This window comes from Vollenhovia emeryi, unplaced genomic scaffold (assembly GCF_000949405.1).
Source record: "Vollenhovia emeryi isolate VEMERY1.0 unplaced genomic scaffold, V.emery_V1.0 DF939303.1, whole genome shotgun sequence".
NCBI lineage: Eukaryota > Metazoa > Arthropoda > Insecta > Hymenoptera > Formicidae > Vollenhovia > Vollenhovia emeryi.
In genome coordinates this window covers 27,670-42,489 of record NW_011967063.1, presented here as the reverse complement: position 1 = coordinate 42,489, position 14,820 = coordinate 27,670, and the positions used below count along the sequence as shown (strand labels likewise).

Sequence of the window (14,820 nt, the reverse complement as noted above, 5' to 3'; positions counted from 1 at the left end):
TAATGCTGTACGTAGGGATTTTACGAAATTTCGATTTTTAAGAAAATGGCAGTCATTTTAACAAAAAGGTTTACCCTAAAAAATTGACCTTTTTGTTAAAATGACCGCCATTTTCTTAAAAATCGAAATGTCGTAAAATCCCTACGTACAGCATTAAAAAATATTGTTGTTAATAGGAACATTCTTTGGTTTTTTTTCTAGGAGCCACGTACAGAGCGGAATTTGACACGCCGTCTAACGGTGTTCCTCCAAAGGAATGTATTTTGGCGCCACCTACAAGAGATTATTTGTAACTTTTTCAGTTTGTAATTACAAATTAAAGTTACATTAATGAATGACTAAAACCGATTTTGTTTCTGGGCACTCTTTGTATGCAAAAAAAATTCATGAAAAACGCCTCCAAAATCGCAGTCAAAGGTGGTATCCTGCCTTAACACATGGCTGATGGCAGAGAACAATCCGTAAACGCTTAAGGTTTCACCAAACGTCGCTTAACTTTAATCTTACTTTAATCGACGTTTGTCTCCTTCTGAAGTAACAGTTGGAAAGAGGCCAAGAACGAATTAAACCAAGGTTAAAGTTAAGCGACGTTCGCGAAACCGGGCCTAAGTCTGCCTTAGTCGTAAACGTAAGGCAAGACAGAGAAGAACTTGAGTCGCATACAAGAGACCTTCACGACACGCTTCTCGTGAGAGTTACGCAAGTGCCGCAGACTCGCGACTCTCAAGGAGAAGCTGGAGACGAGCGCCGTGAACTTGGAAGAATCGTGGGACGATCGATCGATTGTCTTTCAAACGAAACTTACTTGATTATATTAAACAAAGATGCCTTTTGACGATACGACCCGAACCGATAAAGCGCACCGCACTGTACCTTCGAGGAAAAATGTTACGATTGCCCGAAATGTCCCGCTCTCGTCGATGGGACCGGATGGCACCCGCTTCGCCGATCGATACAAACTCGTGTATCATCCCTCCGGTAAATCCACCGCTATCACGTCGCGTAGGCTTACATCGCGAAATCACTCGCCGGCGTCAAATGCACGGTCGGGACAAATTGGATTTCCAAAGTCGTCGCTTCCACGCGAGCCATTAAGGTCTCTTTATGCCCTCCGTTTCAGCAACGTCGATAACGCATCGTTACACGCGGAGTAGATTATTTTCCGGCCGATCGCGCTCGCAATAAATATTTTCAAACAATCATCCGGCGAAGCGGTGTTTCGAAGATCGACGAGTAATCGGCGCGCGGTTCATCGCGTTGGAGAAAAAGGTACACAACAAAATTCGTACACCGGTTCAACGACGCGGGCGCCCTGTCGTGACGCCGCAGATTCCCTCTTTCATCGGTTGATTTATTAATCGCGCGCGAGCCTCTGGCATTTATTTATTCAATAATATTTCCACGCGCGGGAACGGCGCTTGCCGGGCGCGAAACGATTTCGCCCTGGGACTCGTTTGGCAAACGGAGCAGAGGCAACTGGACGCGGAAGTGATGAACGTACGTCTCACGTATACGCAACGAGGGGTGTCACAAGTGGCTACGAACGATGAAGGGAGACGAGCGATCAGGGAGAAAGGAGGAGGAGGAGATGGGGGAGGAAAGAGGAATGGGAGAAGAGGACAAAAAGCTACCGGAAAATACCAGGTATGCTCGCACCAGGGGTTTTCGCCCTCGTGAGGCTCTTCTCCCGACGTTTATCCGGCGGGCTCGGCCGAGTCAAAACAAGGCCGTCTCTCGCAACGGCCGGAGAGATTGATAAACGATGCACAAACGGGAGGAACGTTATATCATCCGCGGCGAGACCCAGATTCAGCGGAACGAGCTTCACGAGGCGTCGATTAATATCCAAGGACTCTGTTTGCTGTGGAACGAGCTGACGCGACGTTAAAATTAAGCGCGCCGATATCCCTGGTGGGGGCCGGCGATCGCATCATGCAGCTTTAATATCTTCGTACTATGAGCGCTGATTAGGCCGTGTTATTCGCGAGTGTTATTCGACAACACGTTCTCTCTGCGAGACCAACCGGGAGAAAGAGAGAAAGAAAGAGAGAGAGAACATCGCGTACGTGTGTACACAAGACAGGCAGCTGACTGCCTGGACATATGTATAATATGTATCCTATAATTATAGACCACATTAAGCGTCTACTACAGTGATGCCTACTATAGACACTAATGCCTTCCCATATGGATTTAAGCATAGAACACATACATTTTTCATGTAGAGCAAAGTATCCTCTATTTTATCTAATATGAGATAACAGGTTTTCAACGTCGAAATTCAATCACAAGTCTTTTTTCGCAACGATTACACGATCTAACAATGAATTTTCCACTAAACAGATTTCGCCCCGAGAGCAATAAATTGACGGTGGAATCGACTGATGATGCCTATTAATTTAACAGAAACCCCCCGGCTTCCAAACACGCCCATGCTCCAATTTGGCTCAAATGCAAAATACGAGTATATAAATGTGTTGACACGCGCATAAAATTATATGGGCATTAGCGATGCTTAAGCCAACGGCGCACGATACTATTTTTCCTACTGGATTGCTTACGAGAGCCAATCAGGATTTAGCCATAAGCCACCTGATCGAAAACTCTGCATCCTGATTGGCTCTCGTAAGCAATCAAGTAGGGAAAATACACGGAGAGAATTTTCTCTTAAAGTTTATTCTGAAAATCATGTAAGTGTGGGACACCACGGTATATTTTCAAGAATTTTATAAGTTTTTTGAAATTTTACCATACACGGGAAAAAAATGCTGTTGAATTAAGCAAAATGAAGCCGCTTGAATTAAACGTTGACGTCACGGGCTGCCGCAAACATAAATAATTTACTCAATTGTATTCGCTATGGATTTTAATTTTAAACATTGAACTAAATATCCAGATTGTTAAGACAACAATCTGATGTTTTTCACTTATTAATACTGATGTTATTTCAACTGATCTTGTTGACATACAACATCATTCTCTTTTTTCCGTGTACATTTTACTAAATAAAATTTAAGAAAACTTTTATAAAGTTGTTCAAAATTCCACGATTACACGATTTCCAAGATAAATTTTAAGAGAAAATTCTCTCCCCGTGTAGTATCGTGTGCCGTTGACTTCGGTACACGTACGATCTCGCCGATCGAGATGCAAATTTCCATTTAACGTTGACCCCCCAGTCGTCTCGCGCTATTTTTCACGAGTCGATGTACGTGGGCTCTTGACAGACCTCGATATAAAAAACCAATTTATATCTCTCACCCGATGAATGAAGAATAAAATAATAATAATAATAGGTCAACTCGACCGTCGACATGTAAATACATAAATCACACAATAGAAGGCCCCAAAATCGAGGGGGAAACCGCTGACCAAAATCTTGTACACCAATGCCCTGCACTAATGCCCGGTGGGCATTACTTGATCTTATTATCTCATTTATCTTGTTTTATCTTATTTTATCTTTATAGTAGCCCAGCAAGGCCTAATGCCCCAAAAAAATGCCCAGTAATGCCGCAAATCTGTACACGACAATGCCCTCAGCGGTTTTTTCCCCACGCCCAAAATATCCCGGCTAAGGTAACATTTTTTTGCGACACACGCATACTGTGATTGCTGGGCTCGAACAACCACAGTGCTCACACGTATGCGTATATTTTATAATTCGACTCTGTCTCATTCGACGACGATGACTGACTTAGTACCACTTGAAAAGGACCCCAAAAAATAGGGTATCGAAACGTTGTGTAATAAACTAATAAAATAACTAGCCAGTTGGGTCGACTATAAGCTTCCCGTCTCAACTTTTAATCATTACTGGTGACAACAAGCAAACTCTCCTATCGTTGTGAGATTAAAGTTAAGTGACGTTTGGTGAAACCGGGCCTGAGCAGTCACAGGGCCAGTTTCACAAATGCCGGTTAACTGTTAACCAGAGTTCACGACTCCCTATCTTTCTCTATCTCGTTATCTAAGAAGAGACAGAGGACGAATTAAACGACATCTGTGAAACTGGCCTTAAGCGTTTGCGGATCGTCTTCTGCCATCAGAAGCCTTATTTTGAAAATGATATTTACGAGGACCCCTGCGCGACGACTCGAGGATTAATGGGCGTGGAAAGGCGAAACGAACTGCCGCCCCGAGAGTCCCGTAATACCGATGGAGAAGTTAATTAACACGGCAGAGATTCCGGAAACCGCGGCCGGATGGACGGACGAGCGAACGAACGAACGAACGGACAGACGGACGGGCGAACGGACGGACGGACGGGTCGAAACTGCCCCGAAGGCCGCGGTCCGTTAAAAACAACTGGCTCGAACGAAGGCGAATCGAAAAGCGGGTCAGCCGCGAGCGGGATGAATGAACGGGCGAGAATGAACGAGAATGAAACGGCGACGTCGGCCGACAAACGCTCTGCCTCGCGCTACCGGGTTGCTTCGATCGGAGGAGGCTGCGCCGTTGGCGAGAACCAACGTCGCCGTGGGATTTCACCGGGAACATTGACCCCTCCCTCCTCCGCCCCTCGTCCCGAAAATCCCGATTTTCCTACGGTGAATTGATCCTGTCGCCGGCGCACGAAGGCTCCGCGCGAGTGTCCCTTTCGCGCGATCGCCGCCGCGTCGATTGAAAACGTCGCGTGACCCGACATTGACGAAACCGTGAAAGCAGCCGGGCCCACTCGCGGAAGCGCGTCGCGAGTTGGAATTTCGCCAAGACCCCGCACGTGGGCACGCGGACGGAGAACGACGCGCTCTCGGGTCTCGAATCGGCTCGCCAGCGCGGATCGCCCGGCTATCAATTTTACCACCGCGATTATACGCGGCGTCTCTCCTCTCCACGCGAAAAGCGGGCGGACCTGTGTCGAGGGAGGACCCGGGGACGGTAATTCGCGCTACAGTGCGACCGGCCCTTCGGATCGGTCGCACACTCTCCGGTTATAACCAATTGCGCGATCGGCGATCTCGCTCTCCGTCTCCGGCGGCTGCCACCCGTGCCGCGAACGGAGAAGAGGTAGATTAGTTAATCGCGGGTGAGCGTTAACCCACATCGCACGACGGCCCTTTGAGGTCAGTTACACCGATTACTCGGCCACCTTGTTCTCTCATTCAAGCCCTAAGCCTACGCTGCCCCTCTCCCACCCCCTTCCCCCGTCCCTCTCCTTTCGCGAGAGAGCCTGGGCCTCCGCGCGCTCATCGCCGTCGCACCGGCGGAAAACGGGTAACGAAGTCAGGGGGGGAAGTGTAACGGTAACCCACATATCGCGCGCACAGTGCAACCAACCCTCTTCGGGTCAGAGGTGCAACCCCGGGAGGCAGCCGCGCGCGCGGTGCATCGCGCGTCGCCTCGCATCCCTCCAATGAATCCCTCCGACGCCGCGGCGAGGAAGAGCGAAAGGGAGAAAGAGAAAGAGAGAGAGAAAGAGACGCGCAATTAGATGATTTACGGTTACTTACGATCCGGAAGCGACGGTGCCGTGCGCTCGTACGGGAAGCAGCGCGCCCAAGGGTCCTGTCGACTAGTGTCGACTCTCCCACGGCGGGGAAGGGGGCGCGCGGTGGCAAGAAGGCGCACAGGCGGCACGGGGCGGGGGGGGGGAAGAGGACGGGAGAAACGTAACGACGATACACGGCGGGCGATCACGAGACCGTACCACTGGACGCGTACGCGTGCACCGCGACGCACATGCCGAGCGACAATGTTATCAGCGCCAAGTCCGGCGGGCGACTGTTGCGTCGCTCGCGTCCCGGCGTCCCCGGCGATGCTCGCCGCCCCGCGCGCGCGAGACGCAGCTCGGTGGCGCGACGCGGCGCGGCGCGGCGCGGCACGCCACCGGCTCGCGGCGCGCGACTTGGCTTGGGGCCCCCCCCGTCAATGCGAGCGCTCGCGAGGTGGTCGAGGTGGTTCCGTGCGCACGTACGCGAGTGCGTTGTACACACGCGTCCACCTCCGTCTTCCTCGCGCACACCTTTCCCGCACGTTTCCCGCGGGCCGCCGCGGCGCGCTCACGGCTCTCTCGACTCGGAGCGCTTCTCGCCGTTAAACGCCGCCGCATACCTCCGTGTACCAACCCCCGGTCGTGTCCCTCCCGCCCCGCCTTCCTCAATTATGCGCATCTTTCTTGATTCGTGACGTTACGACCGGGCGTCGCGGACGCCGTCGTGATTTACGGAGGCGTTTCCCGAGACTCCGAGGGCACTCGGAGCGCAATTTCGCGCCAAGTGCGTCGATTAATCAATTCGTTTAATTGGCTGTCCCTCTTACACTCCCCGGAGGTTACTGGCACCCGTTGTCTGCTAAGAGTCTCGTTAATTATTGCAGAATTGGCGTCGATAGAATCGAATTGCCGTAAATATACCTGCTTCAAGACTCGACTCGCCGCGCCGTAAACCTGGCGCCACGCTATAAGCTGGTGGCAGAGAACGATCCGTAAACGCTTAAGACTGGCTTAGTCGTAGACGTAGGGCAAGGCAGAGAGAAACGTAAGTCGTGAAAGGCTATTGTATACGACTTACGTTTCTCTCTGCTTTGCCCTACGTCTACGATTAAGACAGTCTTAAAGCGGGGAGCACACACTTTTGCATAAGTGCATAAGCATATGCATAACGAATTTGATTGGTCCATTTCCTTATGCGTTTGCTTATAGACCAATCAAATTCGTTATGCATATGCTTATGCACTTATGCAAAAGTGTGTGCTCCCCGCTTAAGCGTTTACGGATTGTTCTCTGCCATCAGCCATACGCGCGATTCGTAAAGCCCGTATCAGACTACGGATTGAGATTGGAATTAGATTGAAATTTAACCAATCACAGTAAAGTTTACTAATCTCAAGTTCAGTGACTTTTACTCTGATTGGTCAAATTTCAATCTAATCCCAATCCCAATCCGTAGTCTGATACGGGCTTCAAGGTCGTTCTACATTAGTCGTAAGTAACCAATTGCATGAACGCAAGCAGCGCTACTTCCGATCGTAGTACAGTCGCAAACGCGCCCAGTCGCAAGGTTTGACCAAATTCAAAATTTGCGTCTCTGCGATTTGCGACAGCCAATAAACATCGAGCTTCACTGTCATGGTGTCTGTTTGGTGTCTGTTTGGTGTCTGTTTCTTCTTTTTTTAAACGACCCTGTTATAGGTATTATACGTCTATGATTACGAATCGCGCGTACCCAAACAGCACCAAGTCGACTATTAGTTGACTATCAGTCGGCAGCAGAAGTCTGAAGTCGACTTCAAAGTCAAGCTGAATGTCAACTTATAGTCAACTAATAGTCGACAAATGACTTGACTATAGTCGGCTGTCAGTCAGCCAAAAGTCGACTTAGAAGTCGACTTTATGGCAATTAAAAGTCGACTTTATGATGATTAGAAGTCTACTTTATGGCGACCAGAAGTCTACTTTATGGCAATTAGAAGTCAACTTTTAATCCATTTTACGTTATTTATATTAACTACTAAATGTTTAATAGTGACATCTTGAAAACCTGATTGATTAAAGTTTTTATATTTTAATTGTATAATATTTACAATATAGTATGTATGTATAATATTTACAATATATATAAATACAATTAAGAAATAATAAAATTATATTGATCAAGTCTTTGAAAATGCTCCAATTAAACTTAAATAATAATTATAATGAGCATATGTCTTAATAAAAAAACAGACAATAAACCAGAGTATATATTATATTATTTAATTATGCTTTTATATTTTTGACAAATTTGACAGGTTTCCTTGATTAACTTGTATTAATCGACACATTACATCGTATTCGATAGCCACGCGAAAAATATGACTCATCTTATGTCCAAATACGATTGTCGTCTATCAGGAATTGACACTTATAATTCACGAACAAGCAAGGAGCATGCATGTCGCGACTATCGCGCTACACGCGGAAAGTGAGACGTCGATTCGCTATATAATCGGTTCGACATAGGTATTGACCAGAAAGATTGGCCAAAAAGATATTTTTTACACATTTTTGCACTTTGCCGAAAAAATATTTTTTAGTTCATTTTTCGTTTTACCGAAAGGCTTTAAACTTCCTGAAAATGTCGACTTTAGGTCGACTTTCAGTCTATAGTTAAAGTCGACAATAAACCATTCTATAGATAGTAGACTAAATGTCGACTTAAAAAGTTAACTTCAAGGTGACTAAAAAATGTCGACTATCAGCCGGCAAACAGTCATTTGTGCTATGTGGGTAGCGTGGCGCTAGCTTAAGAGAACACGGGCACATTCGTTGACAAAGAAAAAGAAAAGGAAAGGGGCAGAGACAAGCAAACGCGAAAAGTCGCGATTTGCTTCGTCGTCGCCCTCGTGACAGGAAGTAACGGGGCGTCCGCGTGTTTACACTTCGCATCGTTGAATTAAACCTTCCACCACCGTCTCGGGTATTAATCAGCGTGTATCTATTAAGCTGTTCCTTAATCTCCCCTCCCTCCCCCCCTTGCGCCCCCTGCCGCTCGCTCGCTACGTGCTATCGATCGTAAATTACAATTTACGGCGTAAACGACCGAGATTGTCCGGCGGTTGAGAAAGTGCGAGGCGGAGGCGCGTGCATCTCGCCGGCGGCGTTGTGCGGAAAAAAGTTCGTTATTTTTACACCGTCGATCGGGTTTTCCCCGCGTGCGGCGACAGCGCGGGCGGAACGGGGGGAGGGGGGGAACTCGCTCGTTAACCCCTTCGGCATACTTTGCTCGTTGACACACGGCGGGAACGCGATACGTGCGAGCGCGCCTCGCGGTCGCGGAGAGAAGATCGACTGTTGTACTTCGCCCTTAGTTGGCTCGCGCGAACAGAACCCCGAGTCCCCTCCTCAGGTTCGCTTTAACTCCCGAGAGAATTCACGAAACTCATGATGATTCTTTTTTTTTTAATAAATGACACCTTCTCCTCTGCCGTTTCTCCATTGTTAAACTGTCGTCGTTCGAAACGAGTACTTTAAGTAGTCGAAGAACGTTTTGTCGCACACGGGGAGAAAAGTGTAGCTAAAAACTGCACGCGGCAACTATAATAAATTTCAGTTGTAAAATATGGATAGAGTTTAGTTGTGATAGCCGAATATTTTCCTACCGTACCCGTTGTTCTAGGTGCGACGGCAAACCGTTCGCTGTGGTTTAGAAATTTGTAGATAGTTATGGTGGCAAAATATTTTTAGCAAACCACGACTAGGCTGCGGTAGCGAAAAAATTTTCTTTCAGTGCATCTAAATATACGTTCGAATGTATACGACTTGTAAATCGAAATCTGGCGGAGTACGATGGCGATTAGATTCGGGTTAAATTTACTCGTAAGTTAGATAAGGAGTTAGTGGTAAGTTAGGCCGAGAGTTAGTCGTAAGTTAACAGTAAGTTAATGTAATTGCGGAAGCGGAAGTCCTTGTAACTCGCCTGGGAATCAATAAAAACCACACGTACATGTATACATATCTCTCTCTCTTTCTCTCTCTCTCTCTCTCTCTCTCTCTCTGTGCAAATTAAAATCTATGAGTAGAGCAACAGAGATTTTGAATTGTCTAGCTTCTGTGTGCGTTCGTTTACGCAATATGTTGTATTCCCTCTATCTTCGTTTGACATCTGATTATTTTGTCATTCGTGCAACGAAGACAGAATGATACTATCTGCGGTAGTCACTGCACACTGCGTCAAAAGAGAACTTGAGAGGCGGCGTGAGTAATTTTGCTTTAAAAAAGGAAGAAAGAAGAGAAAACAGCAAAAAAGGAAGCGAGGAGAAAGCAGATCCGTAAATCTGTGCCATCCAATCCGCGTTCAAACATATACACCGGATATATCAGATTCTTCCGCGGGTAGAAGGGACGAGAGAGGGAAAATGTTTGGTGCATAGGGACACAGAAGGGAGCGCGGATCGGCGTTGCAAATTGAGCCGGGTCTTTCGCGCATGCGCGGCGAAAACGACGTAAAAATATATATACAAAACGGACGAATTTATTTCTCCTAACTTTATCATATAGAGAAAATTTTTTAATATTTATAGAATGCTATTTTCACTTTTAATTTTAGAAACATTTTTATTTTATCATAAAAAATGGCAATGTTTTCGGCAGTTCCTCTTATCCCCGCAACAAACACTATTGCTATTCTACATATATTTCTGCCAAATAAAATATATCCACTTGGAGTCCACTGCACATTTTAATTGCAATGGCTTCAGTGGTTTCTAGTAGCACAGTGCATTATCTAAGCATTGGTCCAATGTTGGTTACATTACAAATGCATTGACCGATATCGTCAAACGTAAAGCCAATATTGGCCATGGAATAAATGTAAATATCGCGCGATAATAATTATGTAATATTAGATTTATATTGGAAGTGCATTTGGTCAATATTTAACAATGTAATAAGAATATTGGTCCAATTTATATAATATTGATATAATATACTGATATAATATTAAACCAATATTGCCAAATAGACATTGGCTAGATAAGAGAAGGCGTCCATCTTACAATATTGGACCAATATTGCGCCAATATATTGTGCAATATATAGGGTCCTTTCCTTACGTTTTACCAAGTATAAATTATTTAATTCCTTATAATTCTGTGCGCGATGTAATTATACGTATATGCACATGCGTAAGAGTATATGTACATTTCATTATCTTTTTACATTTCGAAAATTGCCGCAATTGTGTTCTAAGGCTGGCATTGTCGTACAGCAAATTTTCCAAGCGTGTTGATTGGCTGCAAAATAGAAAATTTCTAGACTCGAGAACTTTTCTATCCTGCAGCCAATCGGCACGCTTGAAAAAGTTGCACGACAAATGCAATATTCACCCTAACCTAACGGCGTATGTATGCACGTATGTATCTATAAGTTTGTATCCTATTGCTGCACTGGTGAATTGGTGCAATAAATTAGAGTAAGAGAGGTATATTTTTTCTCATTCTAGCTAATTACTGCACTAGTGCAGCGATAGAAAACAAGCCCTACAGTCGTCGCATTCGCCGCGCATGCGCGGAAGGCCCGATTCGCAAGGCTGGCGAACGGGGCACGGGCGGCCAATGGCGTGGCGGAGCGTGTTCGGGGCAGTTCGGGCCGTTCGAGCGGCATTTCGACCCGGCTCGGCCGACCAATGGCGGGCGTGCGCACAGGACGCCCGTGAGGAATTGAGGATCGGCGCGACGCACTGTGCACTGTGCGTTGCGAGCAATACTTGGCGATACTCCTCCGCGACGCTCGGCCGCGGCCGTCTACGGTCCGACCTGCAGTCAACAACAGCTCGGCAGTGGGACAGTTGAACGTTTCGCGCGCCATTATGGATTCGTTGGCGAATTACGCCAGTGACGGCGACAACAGCAACAACTCGGACGACGCGAAGGTGAGCGAGCGCGGGGATCCGTTTGCCGTCGTCGAGGTCTCGTCGCCGCCGCCGCCGCCACCGCCACCGCCACCACCTCGAAATAGCGGCGCACGCCGTTCGATATGGCTTCGCTACGCGTCCAAACGCTGCGATTATGCACGGCCCTAGATACCCCGAGGCGCGATCAATCCTCCCTTCCGCGATCCTCCCCGCGAGTCGTTTCGCGGCGTGGACCACGAAATCAGAACTGCGAGCGTAGCGGTGCGCCTTGGAGTCCGAAATGATTTTATTCTCGGGTTTCTCTTTTTTAGACGCCACCTCGGGGACAGGAAGAGGCGAGCAGGAGGGCGAGCGACGCAAACTACGACCCGGTACAGATGGACATGAGTGAGGTATGGCGATAGCGCACGCCGTTGATCCTTAATTCTTAGCTGTTAAGTACGAAACATTCGGACAATGCCTAAGAAGATGCCGCGGTGACTTTACGGGTGCTGTATGTACATGCAGAGCATCTTAGGCCTGATACGTAATGGGGATAGTGTCCGGTTTTGCAAGGTCATGTCGTCGAAACGATCAATTAACGCCGCCCGCGGCGAGCGGGCGCAATGCGCGAGATCGCGGCAAGCGATGCTCGTGCATTGACGATTTCTTGATCGGATCGTGATATTCGGTACAAGCTGCAGTATCCGTTATCTAGCGAAAGCGATCCGGCTCGTAGTTTACGCGCACAATGCGAATAAGACAGGACCTTGAAACCCTAGCGAACGCAGGGATAATCAGGCTATCATTCACATTTATTAAAATTTAAATGATAAGTAAATGGGAATAGTGCCATTTCGTGAGACAATATTAACACGTAGCTCTGTTGGTAATACATGATACAATATCTACGCATCTCGGCAAGGTCTATGCTGTGTGAGGGTCTTTCAAGACTACCCCCAAGTCCTAGTCAGAAGACAGAGGTGAGTAGAGGAAGCTGGCAGAAGGTAACACTAACAAAACATCCAATCATCAAAGAAATCACGTATACAAAAGTTATATATGCTCGGGTGATAACTAACTGCAGAGGCAGATTGTTACGAAGGGCCCTCATATTCCTCTCTCTTTCTCTTTCTCCTTTTTGTCACGTGGTTGTTTCTATTGGTTCTACTTTTACCTGTCGTGTGATCGAGCGCATACAGATTATGTATATTATCGAATAGAGGCGACACCTCGGAAATCCGCTGAGTGTCTCCAAACTTTTGTATCAAGTACAACCAAGAAGAACTGATGCGAGAGAACAAAAAAAAAGAAACTCAATTTCATTTTTGTACACAGAAATTCTTCCAACTTTACGTTCACCTTTTATACTCGTCAAGAGCGTTTTTCCTCTTTACAAAGTGTAGGTTGCTCTAATATTTTGTTACTCGTTATTACACTCGCTGTCAGACAACTTTGCGTGTATTGAAGTTAAAACATTCTAAAAATAGCTTTTGTGGTAGGAATTACGAGCTATTTCTTACTCAGTGGAATATGTAAGAGAGATCCGTACTAAAATTGACAATTTTTCTTCTCTCTAGGAGAGCAACAACAATAATTCGTCCAGGGAGTCCAGTAGCGAACGCGCCCACAGTCCTGCACAGGCCCAGTCTACCTTTGGCTCGAGAACAGAATCCTCCCGAGCTTTGCCTTCTCCATCAGACCAGAGGTAGGCTGGTTTGCTTATTATTGCTACCTATAGTACAGGTGCTAGGTATTTTATTGCCGTCGGATTTGCCACGAGAGCAGTAATTTTTCATACATCTCACTAAAATTATATCAAATTATACACCTGTCACATGTCCAGAATAATAATACGCATCTGTGTGGTATACCCCTGCAGAACGTAATCGTTTTACAGGCGAGCTGATCATGAGAATCATGCGAGTTCGAAAGACGATCACAGGCGGGGAGATCGTAGCGATCGGAGTCGGCACTCGTCCGACAAGAGTCGCCGGTATGACGATCGAAGGCAACGTGACAGCAGCAGTAGCCACAGAGACCGAAGCAGAGATCGGCGGGGTCGGGATGACGACAAGCGTAAGGCGTCCGTCGGGTCGTCCAAGGATGAGAAGAGCGACGACAGAGAGAGGAGCGACAAGGATCATCATTACAGGGACGACCGGAGGGATCGTAATCGCGACAGGAACGACAGGGACCGACGCAGAGACCGCAGCGATCGCGGTGAACGGGACCGGCGGCACTCGAGGGACGACCGGTCCAAGGACCGATATCGGGACGAGCGCTCGGGCTACCACAAGGAGAGGGATCGCACGCGATCGAGATCGCGATCGAGGGACCGCGCGCTACCGCTACCGTTCAGGACGATGAGTTACCGAGAGGAAAAAGGACGGAACAAGCTGGCTCAGCTTGAGAAACTGGGTATAGAGTTGAAGCCGCCGGAGGGCGGCGACATCATGACGCCCGGTAACTTCCAGGGCGAACAAAATTACTACAATCCGTTGGCGACGGCGACGCAGGGCAAGTACGCGGAACAGATCCAAAAGAGGAAGCTTCTGTGGGCGAATAAGGTGATGATTATCCAGCGATAACGATACTCCTGATACTTCAGGCCAGTATTCATAGTCGGATCTTATATTCACGACTGTCTCAAGATCATCTTTAGATTCTTCGTAGCCAATGAAATGTTCCGTACAGCATCTTTAGATAAATTCAAGACGGTCTCGAGTATAAGATTCGACTATAAATACCGGCCTAAGTGTCGGACACACGCGAATTCGTTTTACAATCGCGCTTATCTCTTTGCAGTCCAAGCCGGACGACGGTAATAGCACGTCGACCGCGGCTTCCACCGCCAACACATGGATGGGAACGACCTTCACGCACGATCAGGATGGGAAGGTGTCGGCCAAGTTCAAGCGACTGATGGGTATTAAGGGTGATATGCCTAGCGCGCCGGCGGTAGGGGCCAAGCCGGATATTCTGAAAAAGCAGGAAGAGATGTTCAACAATATGGAGCAACAATACGAAGTAGCGCGTGCTACCACACACACGCAACGTGGCGTAGGACTGGGCTACGCGACTGGTGGCTATCAATTTCCACGATAAAACGCGCCTCAATTTGGCGCCCATTGTTTAATTACATTTAATATTAGTAGTTACATTTAATACTGATACGCAAATAGAGTTACGTTCACCAGTTCAGCGACCTTACGTCATTTCGGTTATTTCAAACCGAATTGTATGATTTCCAGGGTTGGGAAGTGACTCGTTACTTGTAACGAAGTTACAGTTACAGTTACTTCTTTTTGGTAACTCTAACTTAACTTCGTTACTTTCTCTACACCTGTAACTGTAACTTAACTCAGTTACATTTTTTTTCCGATAACTAGTAATTAATTTAATAGTTACATTAAGAGTTACTTTATATATATTTTCAACCTCCACAGATCGCATTAGCGCCTTGCATTTGCGCATAAACGCCTTTATCGCCGCTTTTACAATTCAA

General features: G+C 47.0%; 2 protein-coding genes across 7 annotated transcripts in view; one reads left to right on the top strand and one right to left on the bottom strand.

Moving 5' to 3' along the window:
* LOC105558936 overlaps positions 1–14,820 on the bottom strand; it is a 42,637-nt gene that overhangs the window by 23,773 nt on the left and 4,044 nt on the right. For 2 of the 4 annotated variants that reach the window (XM_012006887.1, XM_012006884.1), the window contains exon 1: positions 5,454–5,558. The exons of 1 other annotated variant lie outside the window; for it this stretch is intronic. The gene's annotated coding sequence lies outside the window, so the exon portion shown is untranslated. Of the gene's footprint in view, positions 1–5,453; positions 5,559–14,820 lie in introns of those variants that run through there. One more of the 4 variants, XM_012006889.1, reaches the window with a different exon arrangement.
* Positions 11,064–14,630, top strand: LOC105558937 (arginine/serine-rich coiled-coil protein 2). Of its 3 annotated transcripts, none has more exons than XM_012006890.1 (5): positions 11,064–11,351; positions 11,645–11,725; positions 12,893–13,020; positions 13,213–13,882; positions 14,121–14,630. In XM_012006890.1, exons 1-5 carry the CDS (start codon positions 11,289–11,291, stop codon positions 14,418–14,420), a joined length of 1,242 nt encoding a protein of 413 aa, XP_011862280.1. In that variant the 5' UTR covers positions 11,064–11,288; the 3' UTR covers positions 14,421–14,630. The 3 variants fall into 3 exon arrangements, with proteins under 3 accessions (XP_011862280.1, XP_011862282.1, XP_011862281.1); XM_012006892.1 differs by lacking the exon at positions 11,064–11,351 and adding an exon at positions 12,238–12,295 and having other exon boundaries at positions 11,647–11,725; XM_012006891.1 differs by lacking the exon at positions 11,064–11,351 and having other exon boundaries at positions 11,649–12,295.

Coding starts and splice junctions, on each gene's coding strand:
- LOC105558937 (XM_012006890.1), top strand. CDS start 11,289: ATGGATTCGTTGGCGAATTACGCCAGTGACGGCGACAACAGCAACAAC. Junction 11,726..12,892: donor TACAGATGGACATGAGTGAG/GTATGGCGATAG, acceptor TCTTCTCTCTAG/GAGAGCAACAACAATAATTC. Junction 13,883..14,120: donor AGCTTCTGTGGGCGAATAAG/GTGATGATTATC, acceptor ATCTCTTTGCAG/TCCAAGCCGGACGACGGTAA.